The sequence below is a fragment of the Adelges cooleyi genome, unplaced genomic scaffold, assembly GCF_023614345.1.
Source record: "Adelges cooleyi isolate 19-005CV unplaced genomic scaffold, UGA_ACOO_1.1 ACOO_flye_CR_arks_rails_tigmint_CR_PRNA_651, whole genome shotgun sequence".
NCBI lineage: Eukaryota > Metazoa > Arthropoda > Insecta > Hemiptera > Adelgidae > Adelges > Adelges cooleyi.
In genome coordinates, this window is record NW_026096352.1 from 9,089,438 (window position 1) to 9,109,322 (window position 19,885).

The 19,885-nt window shown below is 30.6% G+C and overlaps 1 protein-coding gene across 1 annotated transcript in view; it reads right to left on the reverse strand.

The window, feature by feature from the left end:
* Nucleotides 1–19,885, reverse strand: part of LOC126844463 (uncharacterized) — a 160,899-nt gene that overhangs the window by 59,700 nt on the left and 81,314 nt on the right. The window contains exon 3 of the mRNA XM_050582676.1: nt 5,612–5,669. Coding sequence (XP_050438633.1) covers nt 5,612–5,669 — 58 coding nt within the window. The remainder of the gene's footprint in view (nt 1–5,611; nt 5,670–19,885) is intronic.

The window sequence follows — 19,885 nt, forward strand, 5'->3', positions numbered from 1 at the left end:
CTACTAAAATACTCTAAACACTATAATCCAACGTACTATCCTTCTCTCTTTTTTTTAATTTCTATTTATAATTCAATGTCGTTCTCCCTTCCTTTCAACATAATACCATTGATTATGTAATAGACATTACAGTCTATTACATAATCAATGATAATACCTACGAATGAAATTTGTTTTTTTTTCAGTTTTAAATTGTTAGTTTCAAAAGGAATATATTTAGTATAATATTTTTAGAAAATACAAAAAAATATTTTACAATTATATAGTACCAATATTATAAGCTTTAATAGTATTTTCTCAAAAGTAGCAAAAGGTGGCATATCAACATGTGCCATCCTATCACAGGGCTATGATACTCGACGTTGCAATAATATTGGTTGTCCATACTCTGGTAAGGTCATTTATGAAATTTGCATTTATTCGTGGAAAATAATAATTTTCGTTACGTCATGATACCGATGAAATAATGGTATTTGGGGTGGTTTGGGCGATTAGTATGAATATTTTGAATTACTACAGTAAATCGAATACTTCTCTTTGGTCAAGTGAAAATCATAATTATTATTGGCGATATGGAAGAAAAAATGACAAACGGGAAACAAATGTAAAATAAAAAATATATGTAAATACGTTGTTTTTTTTTCCATAGAAACAAGCAACCATTTTATAGTTGATTTAATTTTGTAATTCCAGAATCAAGGCCATACCGTGATTAAAAGTTTTTTTTAAATTAAAATGGAAAAACGTTGATTAAATTAAAAAAAAAATTGCGTTTACAATTTTACCAGGATGTTTAAAATTATTTTCTCCACAATACCTATGAGGAATTCGCACACTAGTATAACATTAATTTAAGAGTTTCTCTGAAAAATAATAATAATAATGTATGTATCTATATGTTTTTTTTTAAGCGGACATGTAGCATAAGTCAAACTAGAAGGGAGAAGAGAGAGTCATATAAGCTCCAGATTATACGCAGATTATTATTATTATTCGCATGAAAATATTGTTGTATAAAATATATGTGTATTAAAAAAATATATTTATATATACATGATATAACAAGCATGATGTTGTGAGACTGTTATTAAAGTCTAAAAAAGCGCAGCATTCCCTTTAAAACGTTTTTTTTTCTTTCAAAAAACCGAATAAAGGCATTTTGTAAGATTCGCCATTATTTTCGGGGACAACAAAGACCGGGTGGGTATGGTAATAAATCCCTTTCAAGTCACCACCAACAATATTGACTTAATTCGTTCACAATGGTCGCTTGCGACACTAACAGATTGCGTTTTATAAATCACATGACTTATAAACAGTTGCTAGGGACGTCGTGGCGTAAGTTTTCAATGGGTTCAAACATTTTTGAGCGAATTGATTATTGAACAGTTATGTTTTACGTTTGAAATAATAATAGGCGCTTGGAGTATGTAATGATATTAGCTGTCACTTATGTAAATGTCTGCAACAACAGACCTATATTTTTTAACGTAGATAAATATTAACTAAATATTATAATAAAATATAATAGCAATAACATGTACATATTAAACAACTGCGAGTTTGAAAACGTAAAACAAACTTATTATACAATAGAACAATCAAAAACTTGCAATACTAGACCTTGGTTAGTATTTTAATATTATTACTTCTAACGATGCAGTAATATGTATTTATTATCTCCAACAAACACCTATCAGTAAAAAATGGCCAAGTTCCATACCCCTTCCCAAGAAAGTGAGCCTATCAAAGTATTGATGTCTACATTGTGGCCAATGGGAGGAAAGGTGGAGTGTAGTACTATTTTATCTGCGCGCATTTTTCAACCGCACTTCCCCTCCCACCCTAACTCTTAAACTCTTATAACTTTAAAAAATAGTTAACCCGAGCTAATCTCGAGTGAATCAGTCAGTCAGTAACAAAAATGAAAACTTTGAAATTCTCCCCTTTTCATAAGGCTTACTATTAAGGGCTCAATTTTGTACAGTATCCTAAACTACTTGAGCTTATAATTCAAATTTTAAAAGCTTATCTTAAGAGAAAACAGAGATATGTGGGTTAGAAAAACTGGATGAATTGGTTCGTGTAAAGATACACTGGCATTGCTGGAACATGGCCTGGCGCACTGCCGTGCGCTCAGATTATGTGTACTTCTTAAGTGACAATTTAAGGGATAAGGCGAATGAGAGCAATGTTTTGTGCAGACTAAGTTTTGTACATTTGTACTCAAATGTCATAATTCCTATCATACATATAATATGTAGATTGTAGATAGAATCTTATCATATTAACTTTAATTATTTAAAGTTAATATGATAAGTAAATATACTAGTTTGCTGTTTGTGTATAAATATTGTGCCGCAAACAGACTATTAATTGTGACTGGTGTGTAGTCAAGGGGAAGGCGATTAAGAAGATTGTTGTCAATTTTTCTTATAAATTCTTTTCAAATGGTCTTGGTTTATTTTTTTACTTTATCGTGTAACGTCAACATAAGCTATACAGTTTATTTCCTAAACTACAAACCTCTACAATAATAAACGTCAAAATGTAATTTTACATATTATGTTCCGAGTAAATCGAGTACAAAGACTTTGAATTTCAATTACAGGCAGTTTAACGAGAAAACCCAGTTGATTTAGCGTTTGTAGTCTTCGTAGTGTAAAGTTTGTCGGTTATTTAGCGTGTTTACAACGGATTTCCCAGAATACTGAGATACTAATGATTATCAAATTTATGTGGATAACGCAAAAATTAAATTCAATTAAAAAACTATACGAAAAGTTTTTGAACAATGTATCTTATCTATATTGTAAACTAACTTGAAATATTAATGACTTAATGTTCGGCGTTAGTAATTATTGTCTACCCCGCGATAGAAAGACCGGAAACTACTAGTAATTATAAGAAGAACAGATCGATTTGCAAACCACTCGGGTTAGCTTGTGTCAGAACCACGTGCTAATTATAATATATAAATTAAGTTCACATTTTACCGCATGTACCGGCTGTCGTGACATGATAAACCCAATAATATTGTTTTTAGTATAATTAATCATAACATGTTTGGTTACAAACAAATGCGTATAGAACATATTTTAATCCAACACTCGTGATATGATCACTATTGATTATTATCAGAAATTGTGTATGTACTTGTAAAAACGTTTAACTGTATGCGTGTCGCTTGGTAACATGTTAAATATATATGTCTTATGGTTGAGTAATATCGTGTACGAGTGTTGTTAAAAGTTTAGACAAAGTCAAGGCGGAACCGTTGTAATATTGTTTTTAATTCAAACTTTGAAACGACGGTTTTTTTAGACGAAAGCCTAAAGTCGTTATTTAACCCTCTCGAGTATTGTTCTCAGTTTGTAAAAATTAACCTTTACAGTTTACACTAGCCGTAAAATGTAATTGAGACATTTTCTGCGATAAAGACATATAATTACAATGAAGTGTTCTTATAAGAACAACGTCGCTTTATTTAGTCAACAAATTTTTTTCTTCTTATTTTTCTAAAGTCTAGTCATAATCCAAAACCGTAATCTTTCTTCAATTATTTTATTAACTATAATTTTTTGTACAATTTGTATTGATTTTGAGCCCAACAGTCTTCGAAAAGCAAATATACATAGCAACGCTATTATAATATAAGATAAAGCTGTTTGTAGTCCCGGTAAGGGTTATCGTACAGTTTAAATATGGTCGTTTGGAAACCTCACGGCATATTTATTTTTCAAAACTGTTTCGGCGGTTAATTCGATGATACCCACTCTTGTCGCTTATCATCCACTTTCGGCTTGATCGCTTCGTTGGCGCCTCGTGTACTTGTATCACGTCCAAAAATCTTCCACTCGCATGCCACAGCCGGAAAACCCAAGTCTCTCTCTTCTACAGCTGCCTTCGACCTGCGGCCCTGATGGCGGCGACAGATTATCTCATTACACATGCTTTGCAAATGCTCCCATCGACGGCAAACCGAGAGAGAGGAAGAGTGCTCCATTCGAAACTCCATTTATGCGACGAGACCCGGGCCAAGGGGTTGCACGTTCATACGAATAAAACATTTAATGGAATTACGCGGGGTAGCCCGGGGACTAATGAGCTTTGTCTGAGACTTGAGGGGACCGTTAAATTTGCCGTCCCCAGACCTACTCGGTTTGATCAGTCGCACGCATAACATTACTGTCTACCGATACTGAGAGACAATAGTTATTGTAGTCTGTCGTTTTGAGTAAAATTCATTGGTCCAAAATTAATTAAATATACAACAATAATTATAATCGTATTCGATGGGTCGGATTTCAATTATGATCTCACTACTGCGCAAATACCTCCGACGTGATTAACCGCAACGCCACGTCTAACCGCGTTAAGATCGTCACATTATTATTATTAAGTCTCGAAGCCGTTATGGTTGGCCATAGATGGCAAATATTGATGTCAAGTACCAGTATTGTACAGGTACACTCGAATCTACAGCAGGCATTAGCGATATGAGCCATAGTACCTATTACAGTTAAAAGAGTACAGGGTCGCCGAAGAACAATAATTGTATAGAGTTACAATGATGTCGGACTAAAATAGTTTTCTTATAAAATAAGATCAATAAGTGGACTTGACAAGACCGACTTATAAAACTGTGTGTACAGTGAAAAATATTTTTGTAAAGGGTAGTTTTAGAGAGAAATTTTTACCTACGTACTCGATTTACCAATCATTTTAAAAACAATATATATAATAACATTGTCTAAAAAGCGTTAGTCAAACTCAATATTGACAAATCAATTTTTATAATCCCATTATTATTTGAAACATTGTCTGCCTTGGTCAGGAAATATTAATCAACGAGTAATCAATTTTAACATTTCCTGACATTTAGACTATAATTGACTAGGGCCTAGGATATCTTAGCAGTGACTCATTTTCATCTCTGACTATAACATACGAGTATATGGACTATTTCACCGAAAGTGGTACATTTCTGTCTCTGGCAAATCATAAGCTATTATAATTACTTTTAGCATGGCTGAAAAATTCTTATAAAGGGTATATTCAGGCCAAAAAAAAGTATCAATTAGAATCATTATTATGCTTCAATAACAAAGGTAAAAAATCAATTAATAGCCATTTCCTCACACTTTTGGCTTGTTCCGAGATCTATGGCTCACCCTTTCTAGACCACTCCTGACATAGTGATAGGTCGCTTGAAAAAAGTGGCATGGAATGGTATGACAGCGTTATCAATACATTTTGGGGATCACATTTGAGGAGTGTCCTAAAATTGGTACCTTCCTCTCCTATCAAGTTTTAAATTTGGTAGGAGTTCGTTGAGAACGGTCTCTCCAAAAACAACCATAACGTTGACTTTGTATGAAAGCAATTTATTATCAGCTATTAATATTAGCTATTGTCATTGGGTAAACGAACTAAAAAACTTTTTTTTATTTTGACATTTGGAAATAAACATTTTTTTTTAAAGTTGTGAAATTTTGATATTGAAGTTGACCACTATTTGCAAAATGACCCACATGATATGTCGTGGATAACCATTAAACTGTATTTGTAATAGATAAATGGAATAAAATATAATATGATTGAAGCTTACTTAGTTTGGTACCAGCTTGGTATTCGTGTGCGGCAGTCTCTGGATTCTGTGCATTGACCTGTGAAAATACAGAATGTTTGTTAGATTAGTATTATGTATTGATTATTGTCTATAATAATATAACTATATAGAGTCCGAGAGATTACAAATTTATTTACTATAATTTAATCTTGTAACTTATAGGCATATTGTATAGTTGTATGAGCGAAGAAAAAAATTATCACCATCATAGGAAAACCAAAGTACGTACAAAAGTAAAAGTAAGAAAAAAAAGGCAGTCATAGCAAACTAATATAGTTATTTTTTTAATTAGCATACCTAGCCGATAAATTTGAAGGTAGACTTGAGTACGTCGTAAGACTAGAACTAGACTACCAAGCAAGGGCGGATACAAGGGGGGGGGGGCAATAGGGGCAATTGCCCCTCTGCTCACAAAAAAAAATATCAAATATTCCATTTGTAATTAATTGTGAATAAAATTTTGTCAATGCAAGTTATCGAGAGGGGGTCGTTATTGTATTTACCATGAACATTTAATTATTTTTCCATTGAAAATTATTGTCCATTTTTATTTCATTGTAATAGTGACCACGGCATCCGAGGCGCCACGATTTATCTACAACCGGTTATTTATGGGGCTTGACACATTACACATCCAAAGATATATGATATTACCTGCTTTATTCTACGATTTTGCGATAACCCCAGTAACGAAGTCAATCTATTTTTAAATTAATATTCCGTACTACAATGGTTTTACCGCTCCTCGCTGCTTGCCGTTAGTTTTGTTTTGACAGTAGTTTAATTTATTTTATAAAACAAATAATATAAAGTTATTATATTATGGTTTAACTTTATTTGACAAGAATTAAAAAAAAAAAAAGTATTGTAGACCAAGTTATCTCTATATTTGTCGGACCCCGTCTCACAAGTCGTATTTTGCGGTGACCAACATACAATTATACCGAATCATCTAAAATCGATCAAACCTAAAAAAATCATTTAATAGTTGATCTAAGCTGATCGAAGCTTTTTTTTTTTTGAAAAATAACGAAATGGTGAACTTTGATAATTTACTCGCGGATTTTCAAGGAAAAAAGCACTAGTTTATTGTATATATCCAAACACTTACAAAACTCTCGGCTAATTACAGGGGATCTCGACAATAAGAAATGTAAACACAATCAGAGCAGCTGGAATCAGGTGAAAGACTAGTAGGCTGATAATTATTTAATCGTTACAATAGAATTATGCAACAAAATTGGTATCCAATCGTTTAAAGCTTTGACACGTACATTAAAGGGAAGGTATATTTTATTTTCTTCGTTATGTGCGATGATGACTGCTTACGCACGGATGGGTAATCACCATGTCTTCCAATATTTAGCTGAGTAATAACCACAGCTATAAATTAACTAAATAGTAAATATTCTTTTTAAAAAACTTAACATTTTTAACTTATATACCATTTTAGTTAAAACAATTTTACATGACAAAAAATAATATTTGAATGTATTCTCAAAGACAAAACGCTATTAACTATATCAGTTCAGTGATGTATAAGAAATATATTTTTCATCTTTTACTCTATAAAGATTGATTCAAAAGTAGAGGTGTATTGAAGAAGAAGTGCACTTTTTTTTGGTATACAATTAAAGTCAAGGAAATATGTCTGAAGAGAAATTGAATGGATCCCCATATTATATATATTATATTATATAAGTAAAAGAAAAAATTAAACCAGAGTACGAACAGTAGCTTAGGGAGTAACTAAATTGCTTGATCTTGTCTAAAAATATATTTCAACAATATACATAACAACATATTTCAACTTTAAAATATGACATGCTATAACTTTTAGAAAATAATAACTTTAAAATTATTTTTTAGGTGCATCACATTATTTAGGTATTATATAATATGTATATGATATTATACACTCATAGTTAAAAACCAAAAACTGGCTCGACTTGCTTTGTATTTTTTCGGATCAACAATAGGTAATTATATTTTATTGTTGTTACAAATTTGATTAAAACTTTTTAATAATGTTAACATAAATTAAATGTGTTAAACAAAAAATGGATAATTGAATGCCGAGTAGTAATTTCTGTTGACTGGTTTAGTAAAAAGGATAGTTTTATACGAATAATTAACCTAATTGACTTTATCTGTTTTTTCTTTGCTTTGTACATGCTGAATTTTAATTCCGTTTAGTTTACGTCGAAATCCGGCTTGCCTTTTAATTATTTATTTGGCGATTGCCACTGAAATTGTGGGATTAGTCGGATCAACTTTAAAATTAATATCGTTTTTTGCAAAGGTTTTTAATTTGACATCCATATCAACTGGAAATCCTTAATAGCCATACGGCTAATATCTTCCTATTTACGCTTCATAAATATATATATTTTGATTGCTCAATTTACGAGCAAATAAACTACATCCGCTTGTACTTAACTATTAAATATAAGCTTTTATATTACTTTTTTTTTTTAAATATTGATTTTTCTAGTGTGTTTGTGTAGCGTATAGTCTGGCGACTTGGTAATATAACCGCAATATATACTATTTATACTATAATTCTAACAAATTTTTATTTTGCAGTTAAAGGTAAAATTATGGCAAAATTAATTTCATGGGTCAAAAAAAAAAGTATACTATGTTACTAAAAATATTAACCCCATATACATTGAAGACAATGAAAAGCAGAGTTCTATTTCTTTAGTTTTTTCACAACCCATAATTAATTGTTTACAGCCAAGTTTATAAGTACCCTTTTAATAAGCGATCGGTATACACACATTAACAGTTTATCTATAATGTATAAATAAAATCTTTATAATTTGTTGGTATTAATTTAGAACTCCTAATGAACTTAACAGAAGGCTGAGATACATATGGGGTCATGTTAAACTGACCTGATGCTTAGTACCAATGTTTGCAGCATAAAAAGTGTTGACGTCAGCACCAGTATATATATATTATATATGTGTGAGAATTGCTGTCAATTCCAGATTTAGTCTTTAAGCGTTATTTTTATTTTCAAAATCACTCGTAAAATAATTATATTTTTAGTAAAAAACACAAACCGACATTCGTTTGATAACGTTCTGAGGTTTAATCTGAAGAAAATATTGAATTACATTTTTTACTTTGACTTGTTGGTCAATGACTGACGTTTTCTGATAGGTACACAATATTATATTCGTAGCATAATAATATATGCTAAACAGCATAAAAGAGTAAATATCCTTCGACAGGAATGATTGGATTGTAAGAAGATGAAGTAACATAAAGCCAAGCTAGTTCCATCGTGCATGGTAGGTAAAGATGATTGTAATGATGGTGTGACAATAATTTAGAGTTTCCTAAAAAATATGTTTAAATATATGCTTTGACGTTTGATCCACTATAAGATTCCTTATGTTGGAAAACGACAACATGAAAATCCATGATAATCGAGTGACTGTGACAGAGTTATTGCGCTTTTAATATGTACAAGCGAAATAACAATTATGACGCAGATATATATATTATATAAATAAACGACAGATACAGTTTGGTCGAGACACTTTATTATTGTATAACTGGGCACCAAGTGCACGCCCCATAAAAGTATACTGTATACATATAGACTAAAGACGGTGCGGCGTGTACGGGATGTAATTTCCGGAGTACTGTGCATTTTGTCCGTTCTCGAATCACTTCCTTTATAGGGTTTTCTTTCTCGTTGTTGTATATAGTATTATGAAAGAAATACTAACGGAAGTATATAAAGCCGACGTTCGTCATCCAAGGGAATAAAATAACAATTATGTTTTATAAAGATATTTGATTTTAGAACAATATCTTAGCTTTAAAGTTGAACTAAGCTGAGAGGACAGTTTGCTTTGTGCCCTATCGTTTGTATTTGTTCCTGGAATTAAAAATATTTTTAATAGCTAAATTTGTTGATTTATTTGAAGAGGGTGACGTTTTTTATCGTAGGTCCCTCACTGGGTTTAATTAATAATTCTTTTTTTTTTATAGTGTTTTTATATAATGTGATCTCGATTTTCCATACATTTTTATGTTCCTACCCCCTTCCCAAATTAGTTTTTTTGATAGCAACTTTTGAAACTTATACGACAACGTATATATTTTATTAACTTTTTAAATTAAGAATATTTTACTATAAATGTTCACTGGTTGATAACTAATTTTCAATCACTACTCTTAAAGTTATAAGAGTTTAAAAGATAGAACGGGAGGGAAGTGCAGTTGGGTATTAGGTATAAGTACCTAATATGTTTTAGTTCAAGTACAATACGTCTCTCTTTCTCATTGTTTAGTAGATATTTTTTGATAATTGTATGAATTTTTAAATCTAATATCGGCAGATTATTAGAATAAGTATGTTTGACCTACAAATCAGAAAAAAAATCGTTACAATATATAAAAACAGTATTTATAGTGCTGGTATTGCTGGTGTTGCTGATATATTAAGCAACTTCAAGAGAATACGCACCAACATACAGGGTCCCTTATGACTAGGAAGTCAGAACCAGGAACTAAAAATCTATGTTTCTACTTTCTATTTTAAGTAGCAGGTCAAAGTAGTAGTAGTTAGAAAATATCAACATAAATATTACTTTACTTCTAAAATGGAACACCTTCTAATACAGTGCGTTGTGAATAATTTATAATATACATTAGGTTCACTGGAAAGCACAGTTATAGGATACGTCCACTGTGTATATTTTTAATGACTGGTGCGGGTTATGTTCTATAAAAAAATATCAAACAAAAGGTACCGTTTAAAAACTTGCGGTTATCGACGCATACTTGTGATCCGGCCATCCGGACACTTATACAGTCGACCGGATGGAATAAAAAAATGTGCCTAACCTTACTTTTATTCGTTTTGCAGGTCGTCGATTTTCGGGGTAGATGGAAATTCTTCGCAGTACTGTTAAATAACCGCGGTGCGATACCGACCGACCGTAGACCGTATTGGAATTTGCAAAGAAAACGCGAATTAAAATATTCGTCAACATAGAGGGGGGGAAATGTACTTATACAGGTCCTGGATAATATTGAAATTATACAGCAAGGAACAAAATTAAAATATATACACTGAAACCACACTTGTCGAAGGAGAGAGAGAACTGTACGTTTTTAACCACACAACGGTTCGGTTAGGTTCAGGCCCTGTATGACCCTCGAAAGGTTTTTGGCTTAAGCGAAAGGGATCGTGGAAGGACCCAAGAGCGGATTCGCGGAAGGAGAGCGTCAGGTGAACGAAAACGGACGGAAAAGCGGTGTGGTAATTCTTTGGGGGCCACATAAATCCAGGATGTTTGCTAAACATTAGCCGGGGAAGGCTTTAACGACGACGGCAAGCGTTACCCCTGGGCAAATACCGTCCAAATCCACGGTCCACGGTGCAGTTGTTATGTGAATGCGCCGTTGTGGAGATAAAAGAAAGCTAGACCTGTTATCGCTAACTATTCATCTGTAATTACACCTACAACGGTTATATTATTATGTCTCATACAATAGGCGAAATAGTTGGCCCAACGCACCGCAAACGAACCCTTCCACTTGGACAAAACGTGTACTCGCGACATTAATAAAATATCTCGATTTTCGGCTTCACGACGATCGCATTGTGAATTTTTGAATCCATAATCTAAGCAGTAAAAAACCATTTTCAAAATATTTAATAAACCAAAGGTCAAATGACTAAATCGACGGTTTTATGGTTGCTGTCCATTTACACAACATTTCGACCTATTGGTATCTAAAATATCTTTTATCAAAATGTTATGAACTCCGTAGGAATTTGTTGTTAATAAAATTGTTTTTTTCCTTATGATTTATGATGATAGTACATAGTCTTAATTATATGTTATGGCCAAAACGTTTGCATGACGACGACGACGACTTGTTATTATTTCGATGGCATCTTATATGTTATTATACGTTTAAACTTTAAAGTAGGCGCGCTACTTTCGTGACGCTATTCGTATCGGTATTTCGTGTCGTTTTCGAGCTGAGAGGCCAAGGCTAAGCATGTTCCGTGCTAAAAACTGTGGTTATAATGCAAAGAAAAGATCAATCATAACTACATTTTTTTATAATATGAAGCAAAACTAGTAATAACTACTACTATAATAATTATAGTAGTTAATTATACACAGAGAACATTATCAAAAACATTAAATATAAATTAATATTTAATACTATAAAAAATAAAATGTTGTGAAATTGTTGTGTGCTGTGTGTGTTTAAACAAAAAAAGAGAGATTTAATGATTTTTTTTTTTTTTAATCATACTTTCTATAGTAATCTCACAGTTATTAACCATTGAAGAAACAGTCGTTAAAGAACAACAGTAAAATAAATTACTCGACTTTTTTAACCATAATAAGATGAATAAAACATAAAATTAACAAAATTATACGGATTTTTGTAAAAAAAACCACAACAGTCCTATTTTTTATTCTTAATGAAGTTAATTATTTATCAATTATTTTTTTATACGTTAGAAGTTTTAATTATTCAATTTATAAAAATATACTTATAACAATAATATTAAAAATAAAGTTTAATCGTAGTAAGTAAACCTATAAAAAAAATATTTAATTGTAGGGTGAAGGAAGGTATTATCGTGGCATAAGCAATTTCGTGATATAGTTTGTTGATCGTATCGCGTTATTCCCTATTAGAAAATTGTCTTGAAAATCACATTGATTGTTAAAACACAGTTATTAACACAAAAATACCTTCCTTCACCCTATATTAAACTAAACTACGTTCATTTGTGTTTATTTGATTATTTTACTGGTTAAAACTTTATTTTTATTTAAATGAACGGTGGAAAATGTTTACACATTTGTTTTGTAGAACAACTAAAATATATAAAAAGTGAAATATGTATGAAATAATATTTTACCTCTAATTCATTGACAAAGTTTACAAAAATAAATGATAAATATAAATACTAACTATATAGTATTACTAGATGAGTATTTCATTTCTTCAATTTAATTGTATATTATTTATTAATATTAGCTACTTCGTGCTATTTGCTTTCATGCTGCAATACTATTATGTGCAAAATTATAGTAATTTTCTATTAGCTTGATAAATAGCTACACTTAATTGACATTAAATAATAAAAGAACCTCTGTCCGTTGAGCTGCTTCTTAGATTAATAAAAAATTATTCTACGAGTAAATTATATTTCTGACCCAGATAAATTGGGTATTAATTACTTTATCCATTTTCACAATAATTATAATTGCATATATACTTTTATATTATTAATGGTTATTTACACACAAGATATATCTTAAACTGTTACACTTTTAGCATATATTATGTATGTTTTATGCATATTTTAGGAATCATTTGAGTAATAATAATAATAAACTAATAAAATTACAAACGACAAAAATTGTTTTACTAATTATTATTATTATCGCAACCAAATGAGCATTTATAATCTAAAATAACTCGGGTAAACCGTGGTTACTCTTCGGTGAGAATTATATTATTACCCGCGAAGGCCGGAATGGCTGCCGAATAAGTGTATGACTGATTAGGGTCTATGGGTTTGTGTATGTATGTAGCCATTCAGCGGTATACAAGACGTACTTGAAAGAAGGGTGGACTAGTGGTTTTGGACCTTTTTACCTACACACTCCCAGACAAATTAATTGTAATACAATTGTTTTCGTTGGACGTATAGCCACTTTCCGTCAGATTTGGTTTAATACGATTTCCGAAAGTTTACACACAATGGATGTAAAGACTTTAATCTCTGACAAAAGCGATGGCTGTGTGGAAGTGTAATAAAAATAGTAGGTACATACAAAATATTAACCACAGCGTAGACAAATAAATGTATTGATTGTATACTCATTCGATTTTGTTTTTATATCCACCAGTCCAAAGCTTTACAAATTGAAATCAATATCAATTTGCTAACAACCTAATTATAATATTTTTGTGTTTTCATTGTACGTTATGTTCATTTTTGTGAAACGTTTAAAAGTTCTTACTACCCACAATAAGACACTGTTTTAAACTTCTTTTATTTCTAAAATGTACCTAACCTAACCAGTAACGACAATTTTTTATATTATACGAGTTCTTCGTGTAATTCAGTGTGTGACAATGATTTGACAGAATTGTATACACAATGTATAATATGTTATATAAATATTATATGTTATATAATTTAAGATGCCATACAAATCTTCAACAATATGAAAATTACCACACTATTTCAACAGTAATACAAAATAAATTACCAACCTTCGTCTAAACTCTTAATTGTTAGTACTTTATGTTTAACATTGTGGGCTTTAGTCTTTAGCCACAATAGTAATAGCCGCTATTCACAAGTCAAAAGCATTTCAATAGCTCAACTAATTATTATTTTGTTGAAACAGCTAGTAACCACTGCAGAAGCCTTCACTTGTAGTTGAAACTTATTGGGTACTATATAAAATAATATTTCGGTTGTAGCTGAGGAAAACTTAAGTAATTACATCAAGGATCGACGGGGGTTACTAATTACATGCTTTGAAAACGTTTCCCGTCCTCTCTTTTAAGCTCCTCTTTTTCATTAGACATGTCCTTACACATTTTCCTTTTAAGCTTTGATCTTATAATGTATACTGTCTTTTTATAGGTCTATTTTTTATTTAGCAAAAAGGCCTCGTCCGTTCATACTATGACGTTACTTGCATAAATCTAATAAAAATAATTTTTAAAATTATCTTTCATAAAATAATGATGTTAACAAAATATAATTATTCAGAAATATTACCTGTAAAATCATCTTACAATTTGAAATGTCACTCGACATTTTAAAAATGTAAACTTTTTTGGTAAAATAAAAAAAAAATTTTTATTTTATATTTTTTGTTTGTACTAATATTTTATGAACAATAGAAAAAATCAAAATTTTTGAGATATTAAAAACAATGCCTAAAAATCTGTTTTAAACCCTTCCTGGATTATAAACCCTATTTAATGAAACATTATTTTCAATAAAACCTTATTTTTATGCTTTCACAGTCACTAAAAGTACGTGCTTTGCGGCAAGTGTATCATCAAAATTAAGTTCTGAAAATGTGGGGGCTTCTTTTTAATTTATTTTAACCCAATTTAGTGGATGTCTCCATTGAAATTTCACCAAACCCTAAACAAATACACAAGTATACAAATCATCTCAAATTTTAAGCCGGTGTCTTGCTTAAGTACTTCTATTAATTAAAAGTTTAACAATATACAACGGTTAAGTTTTACTTTTATGATCGAACATAGTTAAACAATTATTTTTTGCCTCTTCCAAAACAAACGAATTTAGTCACCGAATGTAATAAAAAATAATTTAAAACATATTTGCAGTAATGGTTACAGCTTATGATGGTCACATGCAGTAAAAATCTTAAAGTATAGTTTGAGCATGTTCGTTATCACTAATAACCGCAATATTTAAACGTCTATAATTTCTAAGCTAATTCCTAGCGGCGCAGTCTTTGTAGATTCGTAGTCAGCATAAAAAGTACTTTCGATTATATAAAAAAAAAAAAAAATCGAAATAAAAAGAGTCCGGTAAATGTTTATACTATATTTCTTTAAGTACACTACTTGTTCATAACAAACGTCATTAGACAGAGAAAACCAATATTTATTTTTATAGTGATTATTTTATTTTTGTGAACCAAACTATTTAAGTTTAGAATTGCGTTTAAGGTTTTCCGATGCAATAACGCGGTATACTATTGTAGTTTGACCACAGATGTAGCAAAAGACATAGCAGCCTGTCGCCGACCATAAAGACTTCGCACAAAGTACTTATATACGTTTTGCATTTTATTTGATATGTTTTTCAAAATAAAGTTATAGAACAAAATATTACCATAATACTTGAAAAACCTGCCAGTCAATTATCTTATCTTATTGACGCTACTAAAATACGTTTTCTTTCTTATAATTTGAACAAATTATTTAATGTCTTCAAATAATACAAGCAACAAAACTTTGAACACAGATATATTTAATAATATTCTAATTATTAAAAAATCGTATACTTAACATAATGTTAATAAACCTGTTCTCGACAATCTATATTTTATTATGATAAAGAAAAACTTCTCAAAAAATGTTTATAAGTTTTTGACTACATTTATTTTTATTAATGTTCATTTGATTGCAGAATTTGTATAATGATACGAGTATGCCCGTTTTACGTGAAGTCAAAGGCTAGTTGGTTTAATATCATACAAGTATTATAGAAAAAAAAAACATTGACGTAAATCACAATGTTATGTTTGAGTCCTAATTTCCCTAAGGGTGCTTTTTCCGGTGAATACGTGTTACCATTCTTTATTATGACAGGTCTTTTAATCTGAAAAAGGTACATTTTCTGGGATATTATCTTATCACAATGTGAATCTAACTTTTCAGTAAGTTTACTTTTTATATGTGTGTATACTGCATAATTATAAATTGTATAATATACTTTACATATTGTAACGTATACGCCTGCGGGAAAAAACTACGAATGCATGGTGATTAACGCAAAATATTTATTTTTATTTTTAATGATATCATTTAAAAAAAACGTTTAGTAACGAAAATATTATTTTTTTCTATAATATTTTAGCTTTGATGTTTTGTGAATAGTATTAAAAGGAAAACCATTAAGCACCAAAAATAATACTAACTAATTCTGGTAACTTATGGTAGTCATTTATTTCCATCACTTATTCAACTTTATAATCGTCTATACTATCTTGACTTTTTAATGTCCTAGACCAATGGTTTGACGTTTGATTACTAAATATTATAACAACATAATATTACATATTATACCAAATTATTATCAAACTATGTTCTAAGAAAGAAAACGCCAATAACATTATTCTGAAAGTCTCTAATCTTACTAAAGTCCACAAGTTAAACCATACGTAGATATCATAGCAAATAATTTACAATAAAATATAAACAATGTTGATGTTTATTTTTTCACATTTTGAACATAAGATTCAAACATAAGATTGAAATTAGATTAAAATAAATTGATATCCTCAAAGTCGCATAAAGAATATTCATTATCGGTTCAGTGTTTTAAATATTTATGACTTAAATAGTTTAATCCTTTTAAAGCTAGTTTTTGGGTATTCTTTTTGTGCTTATGTAATGTGTATGGCAATAATATTGTCCTACATGTGCGTTACAAGTTATAGCGGTGCTTCTTATACTGGGTAACATACGTCAGAAACAACTAGAGTTAGTTAAGTTTAAGATTTGACCATTTACTTTAAACTTATAATTTAGCTTTGAACTTGTACATCTTAATGAAAGAAGTATTTCAAAGGCGTTACTTGGATATTAGACGCCAATTTTATGTTATACGGATCACGATTCACAAATATAGAAAGCATTGATTAATATATACATTACCTGGTGTCCCAAATACAACCTAAGGTTAACGCAAATAGGTATCCCAATTATTTACATAAATGCATATATATATATATATATATATATATATATATATATATATATTTACTAGCATAAAACATAATTGCTATATCCCAAGTCCATATAACTATGGTGGTTTAAATTAGGTTTTTTCAAAAAGTTAAGCTTATATTATAGCAGTTTAAATATAGGAATAATAATTCTACAACACTCGTAGGTAACTGTTTAAATTCTGAAAATTGTTATAGTCGAGTGATTTTAATCTTGTCGACTAAATATGCAAATTATTGTACTGTGTTAATAATTTATGAGAAAAGAATAATGAAATTTTGTATTTGAAATTACTTTGATATAAATATATACAGGGTGTAATGTAAAGTTTTACCGAGCTTCAAATGAGACATTCAGGATGCTCTACGGGTACAATAAATGGTACTCATTTTTTTTAAAATGTTATAAATTATTTAAAATAGAACTCGTACCTCGGTAGAATTTTCATTACACCCTATATATATACACATTATAGTATCGTCAATATCGATTTTTTTGTTATATCTAACAAACTACTTATTGGTTCAATTTAAAGGCACGAGACGAATACGCACACTATCGTGTACCTACTTTTTGCTCTGTTGTCATTATTTAACAAACTTCCATGATTATCTGGGAAATGCATAACATATCGTGTCATGCGTCTCAACCGCATACGTATTATGTAATTGGATTATCGAACTGTCGTCCAAAAGCTTATTTGTTTTCAATTGCATTAGGTATGTGACAGTCTGAAGGGCATGTACGAGCTTGAGAAACAAGTCAGAGTCGTTGATGTCGAGGGTATATATTATATATACAGGAACCGTCAATGTCATGCTGAATAATAAATAATGATGATACACGTTTGACAGTAACCCATTAGGTTTATGGGGAGACACCAAATGTGACTGAGTTTTGGCTTGTCGGACATCAACGTGAAACTTTGTAAAAGCGCTATCACAAAGCGAAGTTGGAACTTCCCTATTTTCGAAAACCACGATAATGGTAGTTCCTATGAATCCTTAAGTTACTAACAAAGTGTTAAAGGCAAACCCAGCGATGTGTGCAGTTAATTGTTCGAAACACTAAATGCACCAACATTGATAAGATGCTATTTTAATAACTGAGAAAATTCGCAGAGAAGATGCACGACCTTACACGGTCATAACCTCTGTGGTATCATGATGTTTAGGATTTCAACGACACCGCAAATATCTTCAAACGGTTCAATTTTAAAAACAACGACTTAACGTGCGCAGAAACACTTGGGGCCCTTGGAACTTATATTGCCCATTGGCGTTGGCCAACGTACCTACACCTGATTATGACACTCGACAAGATCACATCGACGTTTTCGATACCACGTCATCATTTTACCGGGATGGCGACAAAGTGATAATATTTTTTTATTATTATTTTATTAATCGTTTGATTATCCAAGTCACGTAGGACGAACTTGGAGTGTTGCGAGCACTGCTATCCGCCCGACCTATGTTAATAATCATATATTTATTATAATATATGCGCCAAAGTTATTCGCAATTCGTTTTTGCGTTAACGCCTAATGTCGGATGAGATTTACATAATTTAAGTGTTAAATACACATACACAATGCATCGTTCACTAGAAAATTGTCATTATTAAAATTCATTTTAAATATGACGTCATCGCACACTCGGCGCACACTCGGTTAAACTACAGTGTACAAACATCATTGTGTACACCCACACACACACAATGTTTCCAGTTATGATTATGATGTGAATTAATAGTAGCAAGGCTTTGAATTTGATATATTTAGCCCGTGACTTATAATTGATTACTTTAAATGCATAATAAATAAATGCGTGTAATGTTACATTTTGAACAAAAAAATTACTCCGCATCGACTTGTGGCACAACCACGAGTTGTTTCCTGAAAGGGTCAAAACGTTCCAGGAAGAATCCTTTAAATTATTTACAGGTAAAGCAAACACTTTTTTTTATTAAACAAATCCGAAAATATTATAATAATTCTCCTCCCCACGGACTCGCCGGTAATGGTAAATTCTTAAAATATTAACTGATCATTCATCACCCATATTATATCGTGTAAATAGATGCCATATTTTAAATATTCATTGTACTAATAACATGCTATACCTGCCGGAAATTTTCAACTTACGAAAACTAAGGATGAAAAGCGATTATTTATTTAAAAAGTTTTTCCAGCTACCAAAACTACAACTTTCCACTCGTTGATGAAGTTTCTGAATAATTTAAGATGTTCTTCTTACGGCAGCCCAGATCTTTTGTCGTGTCAAGTTATTATAAAACAGTTAATTGACACATGAATACAATATGTACTATTTTGTTATAACTCGAACGTCACGTTTCCATGCTGCTATGAAAGATTACTATCCAAGGAGATCGAATATTAGAGGATGCACTTAAGATCCAATTGGTAAATATAAAAATGAAGACTCTCAAAATGTATTAAGATAGGATTCAATTTAATTGAAAATTAATAATTATTTAAATAATTATCAATAATTTATTTTTATTGGTTATTTAAAAAAAAAATTTAGTTCTTTATTAATATTGAAAAGGAGTTAAAGCGGTAAATACTCTTAAAAATGTATTCCATTTTCTAATTTGTATCTAACTTAGAATGTCCTCTTTTGGATTTTTTATTAATTTGTACTTTTTGTAACAAGCATAATAGGAATATCAAAAGAGGGTATTACCAGGTACTCATTAAAAGCTCTAGTA